At 34.9% G+C, this 12,588-nt stretch overlaps 1 protein-coding gene across 1 annotated transcript; it reads right to left on the bottom strand.

Moving 5' to 3' along the window:
• Window positions 1-5,415: 5,415 nt before the first annotated feature.
• On the bottom strand, window positions 5,416-6,478 carry LOC130842039 (CCR4-NOT transcription complex subunit 8-like). Its single transcript, XM_057718685.1, has one exon. It carries the CDS (start codon window positions 6,061-6,063, stop codon window positions 5,503-5,505), a length of 561 nt encoding a protein of 186 aa, XP_057574668.1. The 5' UTR covers window positions 6,064-6,478; the 3' UTR covers window positions 5,416-5,502.
• Window positions 6,479-12,588: the final 6,110 nt, after the last annotated feature.

Consider the following 12,588-nt stretch of genomic DNA (forward strand, 5'->3'; position numbering starts at 1 on the left):
CTAGTAACTCCATGGTTACCAAGTGCCATATACTATACTAGGACTTAAAAATCAAAACATAGGTATTTTATCTTCTTGAGAAATTTACAATTTACCAGGTATAAAAGGCATAGTGCACTGTAATAAGTACAACAGAAGAAGTAAGTATAAAGAGCCACGTGAGCTGGAGGAGAGAGAAAAATGGGATGAGGATGTTTGAGGAAGCCTTCATAGAAGATGTGCTATCTTAGCGGTTCCTGGAAGGATAAACTGAGTAGTGTTAGCCAAGGGAACAACATATGCAATGAATGTAGTTTGAGAGAGCTTTGATTTCTTAAGAGGTGAGTGTGGCTGGAGTATAGTACATGGATGGGGTGGCAGGAGATGACACTGTAGGAGGAGGCTGAACTTGTAACAGGTCTCATGGACTTGATAATGAGTATGGACACCATCTTGTGCCTACAGTGAGTGTTATGGAGTGAATGTTTCAGCTCCCCACCCAAATCCATATGTTGAAATCCTATCCTCCAATGTGATGGCATTAGGAAGTGGAGCCTTTGTGAGGTAATTAGGTTATAAATCCTTCATGAATGGGATTAATGCCCTTATAAAGGAGAGTACTTTCATCCTCTTTCCACCATGTAAGGACTCAATGAGAAGACAGCAGTTTGCAACCTAGAAGAGGGAACTCACCAGAAGCTGACTATGCTAAAAAAATATAAAATAAAACATGACACAAATGAACATAACTACAAAACAGAAACAGACTCACAGACAGAGAGAACAGACCTGTGGTTGCCAAGCGGGAGGGGGTGGGGGAGGGATGGATTGGGAGTTTGGGATTAGCAGATGCAAACTAGTGTATATAGAATGAATAAACAACAAGGTCCTACTGTATAGTGCAGGGAACTGTATTCAGTATCCTGTGATAAACCACAGTGGAAAAGAACATAAAAAAGAATATATATATATATGTATAACTGAGTCACGTTGCTGTACAGCAGAAATTAACACATTGTAAATCAACTATACTTTAATAAAATTTTAAAAATTAAAAAAGAAAAGCTGACTGTGCTGACACCCTGACCTTGGACTTTCAGCCTTCAGAACTGTAAGAAATAAATTTCTGTTCTTTATAAGTCACTCAGCCTATGGTACTTTGTTATAGCAGCCAGGACTGATTAAGAAAGTGAACCAATGAGTTCAGGGTATCGTGGTATCATGTTTCTGAAATGTCTAAAGTTGCTAAACTCCATTGACATTAAACTCTCAGAAAATACCTCTTAAGAGGAATAAAATAAAGGCTACTGGCTCTTTTATACTAAATATTATCTGAAAAACAAAGATTAACAAATCAGACATGGCTTCCAAACAATAAAATTGATGTTGGTTTATGCTTTCAATTGTAAATATCTTTTATCACACGACATACTATTTTCATGGGTCTCCATTAAATTAAGTGTCTGAGACTTAAAAGGATTAAGTAGTTTTTGTAACTATTACTCAGTTGTTCAAGGGCAGAATCAGACAGTGATTCTGTTCTGGTGCCCTAATAGGACACAGCTCATTTCACAAAAGCTCTCATAGAGCCACCAAGGCATGGTAAGTGATAATATTTATAACAATTATTGACATGAGTATAAGAATTAGCAAAACATTTATGCATTTAAAATTATTAATTCTAGATGCAACTAATATTATTTCTTTTTCCTGTATTGTAAGAAGCTTACAAAATATACTTTCATGCTCTCCAATCATTGTGCTATTATTTTCATCTTTTACTAAGACATCTATAGAAAGCCTTCAAAACATTATTATTAATTTTTGTTTTAAGAAGTTAATTTTATTTTGAATTTTTTACTAAGATATAATTTACATAGAGTAAAATTCACCCTTTTTTGAGTCCAATGCTGTGAGTTTTAACTAATGCATATAATTATGTAACCACCACCACAGTCAAGATAAAGAATAGTTCTTTTACTCTCCAACTTTCCCTTGTCTCTTTATGGCTGGCCGTTCCCTTTCTTTCCTAGTCACTTGGAACCACCAGTCTGTCTTCTGTCCTATAATTTTGCCTTTTCTACAGTGTCATATAAATGGACTCATACTGTAAGTAGCCTTTCTGATCTGGTTCTTTTACTTAATTTTAAAAACATCCAAGTTCTTGTACTCATCAATAGTCTGTTCCCTTTTATTGCTGAGTAGTATTACATTGTATATACCAGTTTGTATATTACATTGTATATACCATTTGTATATTGGTTTACCAGTTGAATGACATTTGGGCTGTTTCCAGTTTGTAGCTTTTATTAATAAAGTCACTATAAACATTGGCATGCATGGTTTTGTGTGAACAGAAATTTACATTTTACTTGGGAATTATTTAGGAATGGGATTACAGAGTTTTATGGTATGTAGATATTTATGAGCAATGAAAAAAGTTTCCCAAAGTGACTTTACCATTTTGCATTCTCATGAGCAATTTATGAGAGTTCAAGTTTCTTTCTTTTCTTGACTGTAGTTGCTGTTGTCACTTTGTTTCTTTTAACCATTCTAAAGAATATAAAAATACAATTGTGTAATTAACTTGCATATCCCTAATGACTAATTATTTTAATCCATTTTTTATGTACTTACTAGTCGTCTATATATCTTATGTCAATCAATTGCTATTCAAATATTTCACAACATTTTTATTGATTATTTGTTCTCTTATTAATGACTTGGGAGTTCTCATATATATTCTGGATATAGTATTTTATCATATATATGACATATAATACATATATTTGCATAACCACATCAAGATATAGAACAATTCTATAACCATAAAGGAATTCCCTAACACTGCAAACTTGTAATTGCATTCCTTTCCCCTAACCCCTTACAACTACTGATTTGATTTCTATGTCTATAATTTTGTCATTTTGAGAATGATATATACATGGAATCATAAAGTATGTGTCTTTTTGAGACTGGCCTTTTTTTTTTTTTTTTTTTTTTTTACTTTGGCATGCACTTGAGATTCATCCAAGTTGTTATGTGTATTAATATTTCCTTCCATTTTATTGATGAGTAGTGTTACTGGTATGGATATACCACAGTTTAACCATTTACCCATTAAAGGACATCTAGCTTGTTTACATTTTTGGTTATTATAAATAAAGTTTCTATGAAAATTCATGTAAAAGTTTTTATGTGAACACAAGCTTTCATTTCTCTAGAATAAATACCCAGAAGTACAACTTCTGGGTCAAACTGTAGTTGCATGTTTAGAGCATGTTGTATAAGAAAGTGCCAACTGTTTTCCAGGATAGCTGTACTATTCTATACTCTCATCAGCAATGTTATGAATGATCCAGTTTATCTGCATCCTTATTGTGTTGTCACTTTTTAAAAAAATTTAGCCATTCTGATAGATATTCAAAGATTAGAACTCCTTGTACTTTTAACTTGCATTTCGCTAATGGCTAATGACACTCAACATCTTTTGATGTGCTTATGTTCCATTCCTTTAACTTCTTTGGCCAAGTTTCTGTTCAAGTCTTCCAATGCTCTTGACCATTTTCTAATCGGGTTGTCTGTTTGTTTTTACTTGCTGATTTTATAGAGTTCTTCATAAGTGTTTTTCCTTCCCACTTAGTTTCCACACAATTATATTTATTTGGGGTTTACACATGTTATGTTTAGGATTCAGATAAAATGAATTTAGTTCATATTTGAGAAATATTAGTTTTCTTATGGCTTTGTTCTAGAAATATGTGATATTTTTACATTTTTCCATGTATGTTTGGTTTTCTACAAATATGCCAATATACAAATTTATAAGTATCTCTGTGTAAGTTATAATAGTATACATAGGATACATCCTATGTACAAGGTACATCCAGAGAAAATATTCTACTTGTTTCACTCTTTCAGAAGGACCCTATCCTTGAGAAATAATTTTAAGAAAGGAAATGCAGGGGAGTGGACTGTAGACTTATAGAATAGAGAGGGTTTCTTGGTTACACAACCAATCAAAAATCTGTCAAGTATTGGTATTGTTGTGCAGATGAATCTATGCATTTTACATGCCCAAGGCTAAATTTTTATTAATGTTAAATTATGAAGCATCTATAAATAGGAAAGATTGTTATTATTTTTTTTTGTTTGCCAGTGGTTAAAAAGAAATCTTTATTTTACAAAATTAAAAACATAAATAATATTTACAAGCATCTTAAATACCAGCTTATAATACTTGACATTCTTGAATCATTTCAAATTGAGTTTTCCATAGCTTTTAAAATGCAAGAGTGAGTTGAGTTGCAGTTTTCATTTCCACTATTCCAAAGGAGTTTTTGGTTTTTTGAAATTGTCCATACTGTAGTCATTCAGAAAAAAAAATAGTGTACTTTTTAAGTGACTAGTTAAAAAAAAAATCAGTCCTGAGCTTCCTACCCCAGTTGTGGGATATTACTCCAAGAGAACCCTATAAACCAAATTCCTTACTGCCCTGTTTATATGTAACCACTATAACTTTTTAAAGACTCACATTCCTGGTACTTACATTAATCCATCTCCCCTAACTTCTCCTCAGTTTGCTGAAAAGGAAAGGCAGGCAAAACAGAGGAGAGACGGGAGAATACAGATGACCATCTGAAATCACATTACTGAAAATATAACAGACTTATGATCCAAAAATCTGCTCTTAGTAATTTCCTTCAGGATCAAATCCAAGATATTTTATGAAAAGAAAACTTAAAATGATTTCAAATGATGCACATGTGACAGTAAATCTCAGTGGCACAATGGAACACAGACTTACAGATACTTAAGTGGTTACCTTAATACCCATTCCAGAGTTCCTTGTGAGTAAGGGGTAGACAGATTCAGTAGAATTTTGTTTCTAAGGAAAATTTTCATTATCTGGTCTTCATATTTCAGCACTGAGTAATTCATTTCCACATGATACTACATAAAGAAAGACCAACAAAGTGTGAGGAAAGCAAATGTCCTCAAGAGGAGTCAAAACAAACAAAAAGGAAGGAAAGGAAAAGATTCAACATCTATAACCCACTTCACAAGACTACCACGTGGTTCCACTTTCCCTCGAAGCCCTCAGCTCAGCTGAGAATCACAACAAAAGTCTTCATCCTCAAAGATTAGCAACAAATTTAAAAGAAAAGAATGACAACAGGTAAGAGTTATATACATTTTACTAGTTTGTTTCTGACTTGTCCTGGATTTTAAAAGGTGTCAAATGAGCCATGGATGCTGGTGACAGGAGGCAACTGGAGAAGAGAGGCTTAGGGATGAGGAATAGGGAAGACGTTTACAAATTCAGAGCAAACTCCCTTCTTCTGGATCTAAAATAAAGACATCTTTTGTCTTCAGTAAAACAAAAGTCTTTCTGTCAACGCAGATAGTAGGTACAGTTTGCTCAAAAGAAGTGTTTTCTCTTGGGGAGGAAGATAAGTATACACAGTCAGCATGTTAAGCACCACTCTGGGACTGGGCCCACCCTGCAGAGCCTCGTCGCCATCACTGCTGCATGTTGTTGATGATCGCCAGGATGCTCATCTTCTCCTGGGCAGAGTCCACATCCTCGTTCTGCTTCTGGGCCACTCCCGTACCTAGGCCATAGAGCCACCCACAGTACTTGGCATCATCAATACTGTCCTCAAAAAACAACTCTTTCATCCTGAAGAATGCCATTCCTGTCAGCAGTGAGTCTGAGCCTGCCTGGTGCTGCCTTCCAATTCTCTGCAAATCCAACTGATCAGCAACTTCCTGTAGACCTCCCTTAAGATTTTTGCAACTCTTCACCAGGTATTTCACATCATAAATGGATGGGAAGAAAAGGTTCAGAATATGAAAGAATTCATGCTCCTCTTCTGGCAAACGAGAATCTGTAAATAACTTTACCATGTAGCCAAAATCATAGCCACTGTGAAATGAAAGCCATTTGACGTTGTCACAGAGAACCACCCCTGATGTCATAAGCAGCTCTGCAAAGTGCAATGTGTCAATTCCTTCCTCTTCATGCTTCTGAAACGGCAGTCCTGAGTTAGCAAGGAGATCTATGGAATCCTGGGAGTACATGTCCTCTGTAAGGTTGAATTTGAAGTTGAACTGCCAAGTGTTGATTCCAGAAGGATATTCTCCCTTCTCATTCGTGAATGTAAGGCCCAGCTGGATAATTTTTGAAAGGTCAACACTGCACCGTAAAAGCTAATACTGGTAATCTATGGAACTATGAAATTCACCAATGGGTCACACCACAACACCTGGAAATTCTGTGTCCATGGCAATATAACTGTAACTGAGCACGGTTTCTCGGATCTTCCTCATCTCTTCTTCCAGATTGCTGGCCCAGACTTCACAGATGACCTGGCTGTTCTCCACAAGTGCTGCAGGCATGCTGAAGAAACTTGAAGTCACTTTCAACTGATTACGTTAGAGGGCAAGTCAATGATTGATTTGATCCTGACCGGCAGGACCCGTGAAGCAAACGGGCTGGTGGGCAGACTTCCCGGGAGCGGCGGCTGCGGCCCCTGACCTGGTGTTCGAAAGATTATTATTATTAATTAAATTCCTACATTAGAGCTTTGGGGAAAGTTTAATCAGAAAAGCATACACCCTGATACCAAAACCAGGCAAAGATGTCACAAAAAAGAAAATTACAGGCCAATACCACTGATGAGTATAGATGCAAAACTCCTCAACAAAATACTAGCTAACAGATTCCAACAGCACATTAAAAAGATCACACACCGTGATCAAGTGGGGTTTATCCCTGGAATGCAAGGATTCTTCAATATATGCAAATCAATCAATATGATACATCATGTTAACAAAGTGAAGGATAAAAACCATATGATCATCTCAATAGATGCAGAAAAAGCTTTTGACAAAATTCAATATCCATTTATGATAAAAACTCTCCAGAAAGTGGGCATAGAAGGAAGTTATCTCAACATAATAGAAGCCATATATGACAAACCAATAGCCAACATCATTCTAAATGGTGAAAAACTGAAAGCATTCCCTCTAAGAACAGGAACAAGACAAGGGTGCCCATTCTCACCATTATTATTTAACATAGTTTTGGAAGTGTTAGCCACAGCAATCAGAGAAGAAAAAGAAATAAAAGGAATCCAAATTGGAAAAGAAGAAGTAAAAGTGTCACTCTTTGCAGATGACATGATATTATATATAGAAAACCCTAAAGATTCTACCAGAAAACTGCTAGCACTAATCGATGAATTTAGTAAAGTAGCAGGATACAAAATTAATGCACAGAAATCTCTTGCATTCCTATACACTAACAACAGAAGAGCAGAAAGAGAAATTAAGGAAACACTTCCATTTACCACTGCAACAAAAAGAATAAAATACCTAGGAATAAACCTGCCTAAGGAGGCAAAAGACCTGTATGCAGAAAATTATAAGACACTGATGAAAGAAATCAAAGATGATACAACCAGATGGAGAGACATACCATGTTCTTGGATTGGAAGAATCAACATTGTGAAAATGATTATCCTACCCAAAGCAATTTACCGATTCAACACAATCCCTATCAAATTACCAACAGCATTTTTCACAGAACTTGAACGAGAAATCTTATGATTTGTATGGAAATGCAAAAGACCCTGAATAGCCAAAGCAATCTTGAGAAGGAAAGATGGAGTTGGTGGAATTAGGCTTCCTGACTTCAGGCTATACTACAAGGCTACAGTGATCAAGACAGTATGGTACTGGCACAAAAAGAAAAAGGTAGATCAACGGAACAGAATAGAGAGCCCAGAGGTAAACCCACACACATATGGGCACCTTATCTTTGACAAAGGAGGCAAGAACATACAATGGAAAGAAGACAGCCTCTTCAATAAGTGGTGCTGGCAAAATTGGACAGCTACATGTCAAAGAATGAAATTAGAACACTTCCTAACACCATACACAAAAAGAAACTCAAAATGGATTAAAGACCTAAATGTAAGTCCAGACGCTATAAAACTCCTAGAGGAAAACATAGGCAGAACACTCTATGACATTCATCAAAGCAAGATCCTTTTTAACCCACCTCCTAGAATAAAGGAAATAAAATCAAAAACAAACAAATGGGACCTAATGAAACTTGAAAGCTTTTGCACAGCAAAAGAAACCATAAACAAGAAGACAACCCTCAGATTGGGAGAAAATATTTGACAACGAAGCAACTGACAAAGGATTAATCTCCAAAATATATGAGCAGCTTATGCAGCTTGATAACCCAATCCACAAATGGGCATATATACACTACCAAATGTAAAACAGATACCTAAATAGACATTTCTCCAAAGAAGACATGCAGATGGCTAACAAACACATGAAAAGATGCTCAACATCACTAATCATTAGAGAAATGCAAGTCAAAGCCACAATGAACTATCACCTCACACCGGTCAGAATGGCCATCAGCAAAAAATCTATAAACAATAAATGCTGGAGAGGCTGTGGAGAAAAGGGAACTCTTCTGCACTGTTGGTGGGAATGTAAGTTGGCACAGCCACTATGGAAAACAGTTTGGAGGTTCCTTAAAATACTAAAAATGGAACTACCATATGATCCAGTAATCCCACTCCTGGGCATATACCCAGAGAAAAACATAATCCAAAAAGAAACATGTACCCCAATGTTCATTGCAGCACTATTTGCAATAGCCAGGACATGGAAGCAACCTAAATGCCCATCCACAGATGAATGGATAAAGAAGATGTGGCACATATATACAATGGAATATAAGCCATAAAAAGGAATGAAATTGAGTTATTTGTAATAAGGTGGATAGACCTAGAGACTGTCATACAAAGCAAAGTAAGCCAGAGAGAGAAAAACAGATACTGTATGCTAACTCATATATACGGAATCTAAAAAAAAATGGTACTGATGAACCCAGTGACAGGGCAAGAATAAAGATGCAGATGTAGAGAATGGACTTGAGGACATGGGGCTGGGAGGGGGCTAAGGGGAAGCTGGGACGAAGTGAGAGAGTAGCACTGACATATATACACTACCAAATGTAAAACAGATAACTAGTAGGAAGTTGCTGCATAACATAGGGAGATCAACTTGATGATGCTTGATGACTTAGAGCGCTGGGACAGGGAGGGTGGGAGGGAGAGGATATGGGGATATATGTATAAATACAGTTGATTCACTTTGGTGTACCTCAAAAACTGGCACAAGAGTGTAAAGCAATTATATTCCAGTAAAGAATTAAAAAAAAAAAGAAAAAGAAAAGCATAGAATGTACTGTTGATATTGCTGTAATTGCAGGTTGAAGCAGACATTCATCAATACTATATGGAACTGCTGTGTTCAAAATTTGGAGATGAGATTATGGAAAGAATCAATATCATTCTTAGTATTGATGTACATTGAAGAATAAATTATGCATCTTTAGGTGTATCACTATAATTAAAAATAGACCCAAGACTGCAGAAAAAAAATATTGATGTCTACATTACATATCACAAACTAGAAGTCTATTTTGCATTTTAGTCATGCTTGATCTTCAGAACTAAATAGCCTTTCAATGACAAGTGGAATTGGGGACTGGTAAGAAGGAAAAATATTTCATCATTTCACTTGCTCCGTGTGACTGAGGACAAATCCTGAAAGTCCTATACAGTAGTGCAAATAATATGAACTTGAAATTCATATAGCTCTGGATCAGAATTCAAATCCTGACTTCAGGTTATAACTCCAGGCAACTTAAAGGTTTTAAGTTTTACTTTCCTTGTCTGTACACTGGGTAATGTATCTAATTTGTAAGAGTATTGTAAGGGTTAGATAATATAATGTTTGTGAATGTTTCTATCCCTGTTGTTGCTCTTGTTGGCTCATTTCAACTGTTGTATAGTAGTCTGCATTTTGAACAAATTCAATGCCTTCCTCTATTCTTGTACTTTTTTGTGTCTAGCTTCATTTGTTCTATACTACACAATTTTGATATTCATCCATGTTGCTGCATCCATGTTGCTGCATCCATGTTGCTGCATGTAGCAGTTCTTTTCTCTTAGTTATGTTATATTCCATTATATGACTATCTTACAATTTATGTATTCATTCTATTATTGTTGCATATATTTGAGTCATTTCCAATTTTTGGCTGTCATAAATAATGCTTCTACATTCTTGAACATGTCTTTAAGTGCATATTTACACATTTCTTTAGTATATATGTATATATAAAACACTGAAATTATTGTCATGAGGAATGCATATGTTCAGCATTCATAGATACTTCAAAATAAATTTACATATTTATTGTAATGATACATAGTCATATAACTCATGAATTGTTTTGTTGCTGTATATCTTCATCAACATTCAATATTGTTATTTTATTTAAACTATCTGGTGTGTATATAGTGGTACTATAGCAAGGGCTTAATTTGCATTTGTTTTTTGACAAATGTGGTTGAGCACTTTTTCATGTATTTATTGTCCATTTGTATATTCTTTTGACTCAAGTACCTGTTCAAGTATTTTGCTCATGATGTTGTATCTGTCTTAATGCTGTGCACAAATGTTTTATATATTCTGGATACAAGGCCCTTGTCCACTATATGTATTGCAAACATATTCTCTCACTCTGTCACTTGCTTCTTGCTCTTGATGTCTTTTGATTAACTATTCATAGTTTTACCACAGTTCAATTTAAATTTTATTGTATAGTTAGTTCTTTTTGTGACCTCTTTAAAAAATCTTTGCCTACTCAAAGGTCAAAAGTATGCTTTCTTATATTTTCCTTAAATAAAGATCATTGTTTCACCTTTTACATTTAGGCTTATGAATCATATAGATTTGATTTTGTGTATGCTATGAGAAAGGGCTCAAGCTTCATTGTTTTCCATATGTGCGTTCAATTGACCTGGTACCACTTACTGAAAAGATTATCTATTTTTCACTTCATTGCAGTGGCACCTTTGTCATTAATCAGGTGACTGTTATGTATGGATCTTCTTTTGACACACTTATTATTTTCCATTGGTCTATAAGTCTATCTTTACCACCAAATCAAAAATTTTATTACTTTAGTTGTATAAGTCTTATATCTGGTAGTAGAAGTTCTCTAACTTTGATCTTCATGATTGTCTTGCCTGTTCTTAGTCTCTGCATTGCCATGTATGTTTTAGAATTACTTTCTTAATATCCACAAAGAAACATGCTCAGATCATACTTCAAGTTGCATTGACTCCATATATCAATATAGAAAGAATATCTTTATAATATTGAGAATTTAAAACTATGAACAAGGTTTATTCCTCCAATTATTTAGGTCTTTAATTTACTTCAGTCATGTTTTACAGCATCCTATCTGAGGTCTTATGCATCTTTCATTAGAGTTATTTGTAGATGTTTGATTTTTTTGATTCAATTGTAAATGGTATTTCTTTTACATTTCATTTTTAAATCATTTGTTCTAAGTATATAGAACCAAGACAAACTTTTACATTTTGACTTTATACATAGTAAAGATTATAAATTCACTTATTAATTCTAATAGTTTCTATGCAAATTTTTTGCATTTTCTAAATACATAATCATATCATCTTTCATTTCCACTTTTATATGTTTTATTTTAATTTCCTAATTGCACTAGTAATTAGCTTGATAGAAGTGTTGGTAGCACATATCTTTGTCTTATTATTTATCTTAAAGGGAAAATTTCCAAGATTTTACCATTATGAATGATGACTACAACAGTTTTATACACATACATGCACACAAAAATATTAAGTTGCCATGTATCAAGGTATTCAATTAGAACAATGAGCCAAACTGAAAGTAACAATCAAATCTCTATTCACTTACTATGAGAGTACAAGCAAGAAGTAAAAAGGGGCACTAGCTCCTTAGTTTTCCATTTTACCCCACAGAATGGCACCAGGTGAGGGTCAGACAACATGAAGGATACACAGGGGAATTGTCTCACTGCTAAGGTGCTGCAAACTAAGGGTTCCTGTCTCTTTACAAACCCAGGGCCTTGGAGAAAAGGGAAGGACTGCAAATGGAAAAGTACTGAGTCAAGGTGGAGAAAAGTACCTCAGCCAAGGCCCCAATAAAGTCTCTGAATAGAGGCACCTAGGCTAGGAATACAGCTGTACATATAATCAAGGCTGACCCAGGAAGGTCTGAGTCCTTGGCTACAACTCTCTTGATGAATTAACCACTGCTTATGTATATGACAAAATAAGTTCATAAATTTCATATAAACTGCCCTTTGTTGCACATAAAATTGCTATGATGCTAGTACATGACATATCACATTTTTATTAGGGTTGGCGTAAGTTGGAATTCCACACTTTTATAATGTTAGTATCAATGACTGAAAGAAATAAAAGTAGAAATCAAACAGGATGTACAACACCTGAAACCACAGAAATACAAAGGCTCATGAGACTACTGTGAACAGTTACACACCAACAAATTGGATAACCAAAAAAACCCAGATACATTCCAGAAACATACAACCTACCAAGACTGAATCATGAAGAAACAGAATATCTGATCAGACCAATTACTAGTAAGGAGATTAAATAATTTATCAAAAACCTCCCAACAAGGAAAGTCCAG

Source organism: Hippopotamus amphibius, chromosome X, assembly GCF_030028045.1.
Source record: "Hippopotamus amphibius kiboko isolate mHipAmp2 chromosome X, mHipAmp2.hap2, whole genome shotgun sequence".
In the NCBI taxonomy this organism is placed as follows: Eukaryota; Metazoa; Chordata; class Mammalia; order Artiodactyla; family Hippopotamidae; genus Hippopotamus; species Hippopotamus amphibius.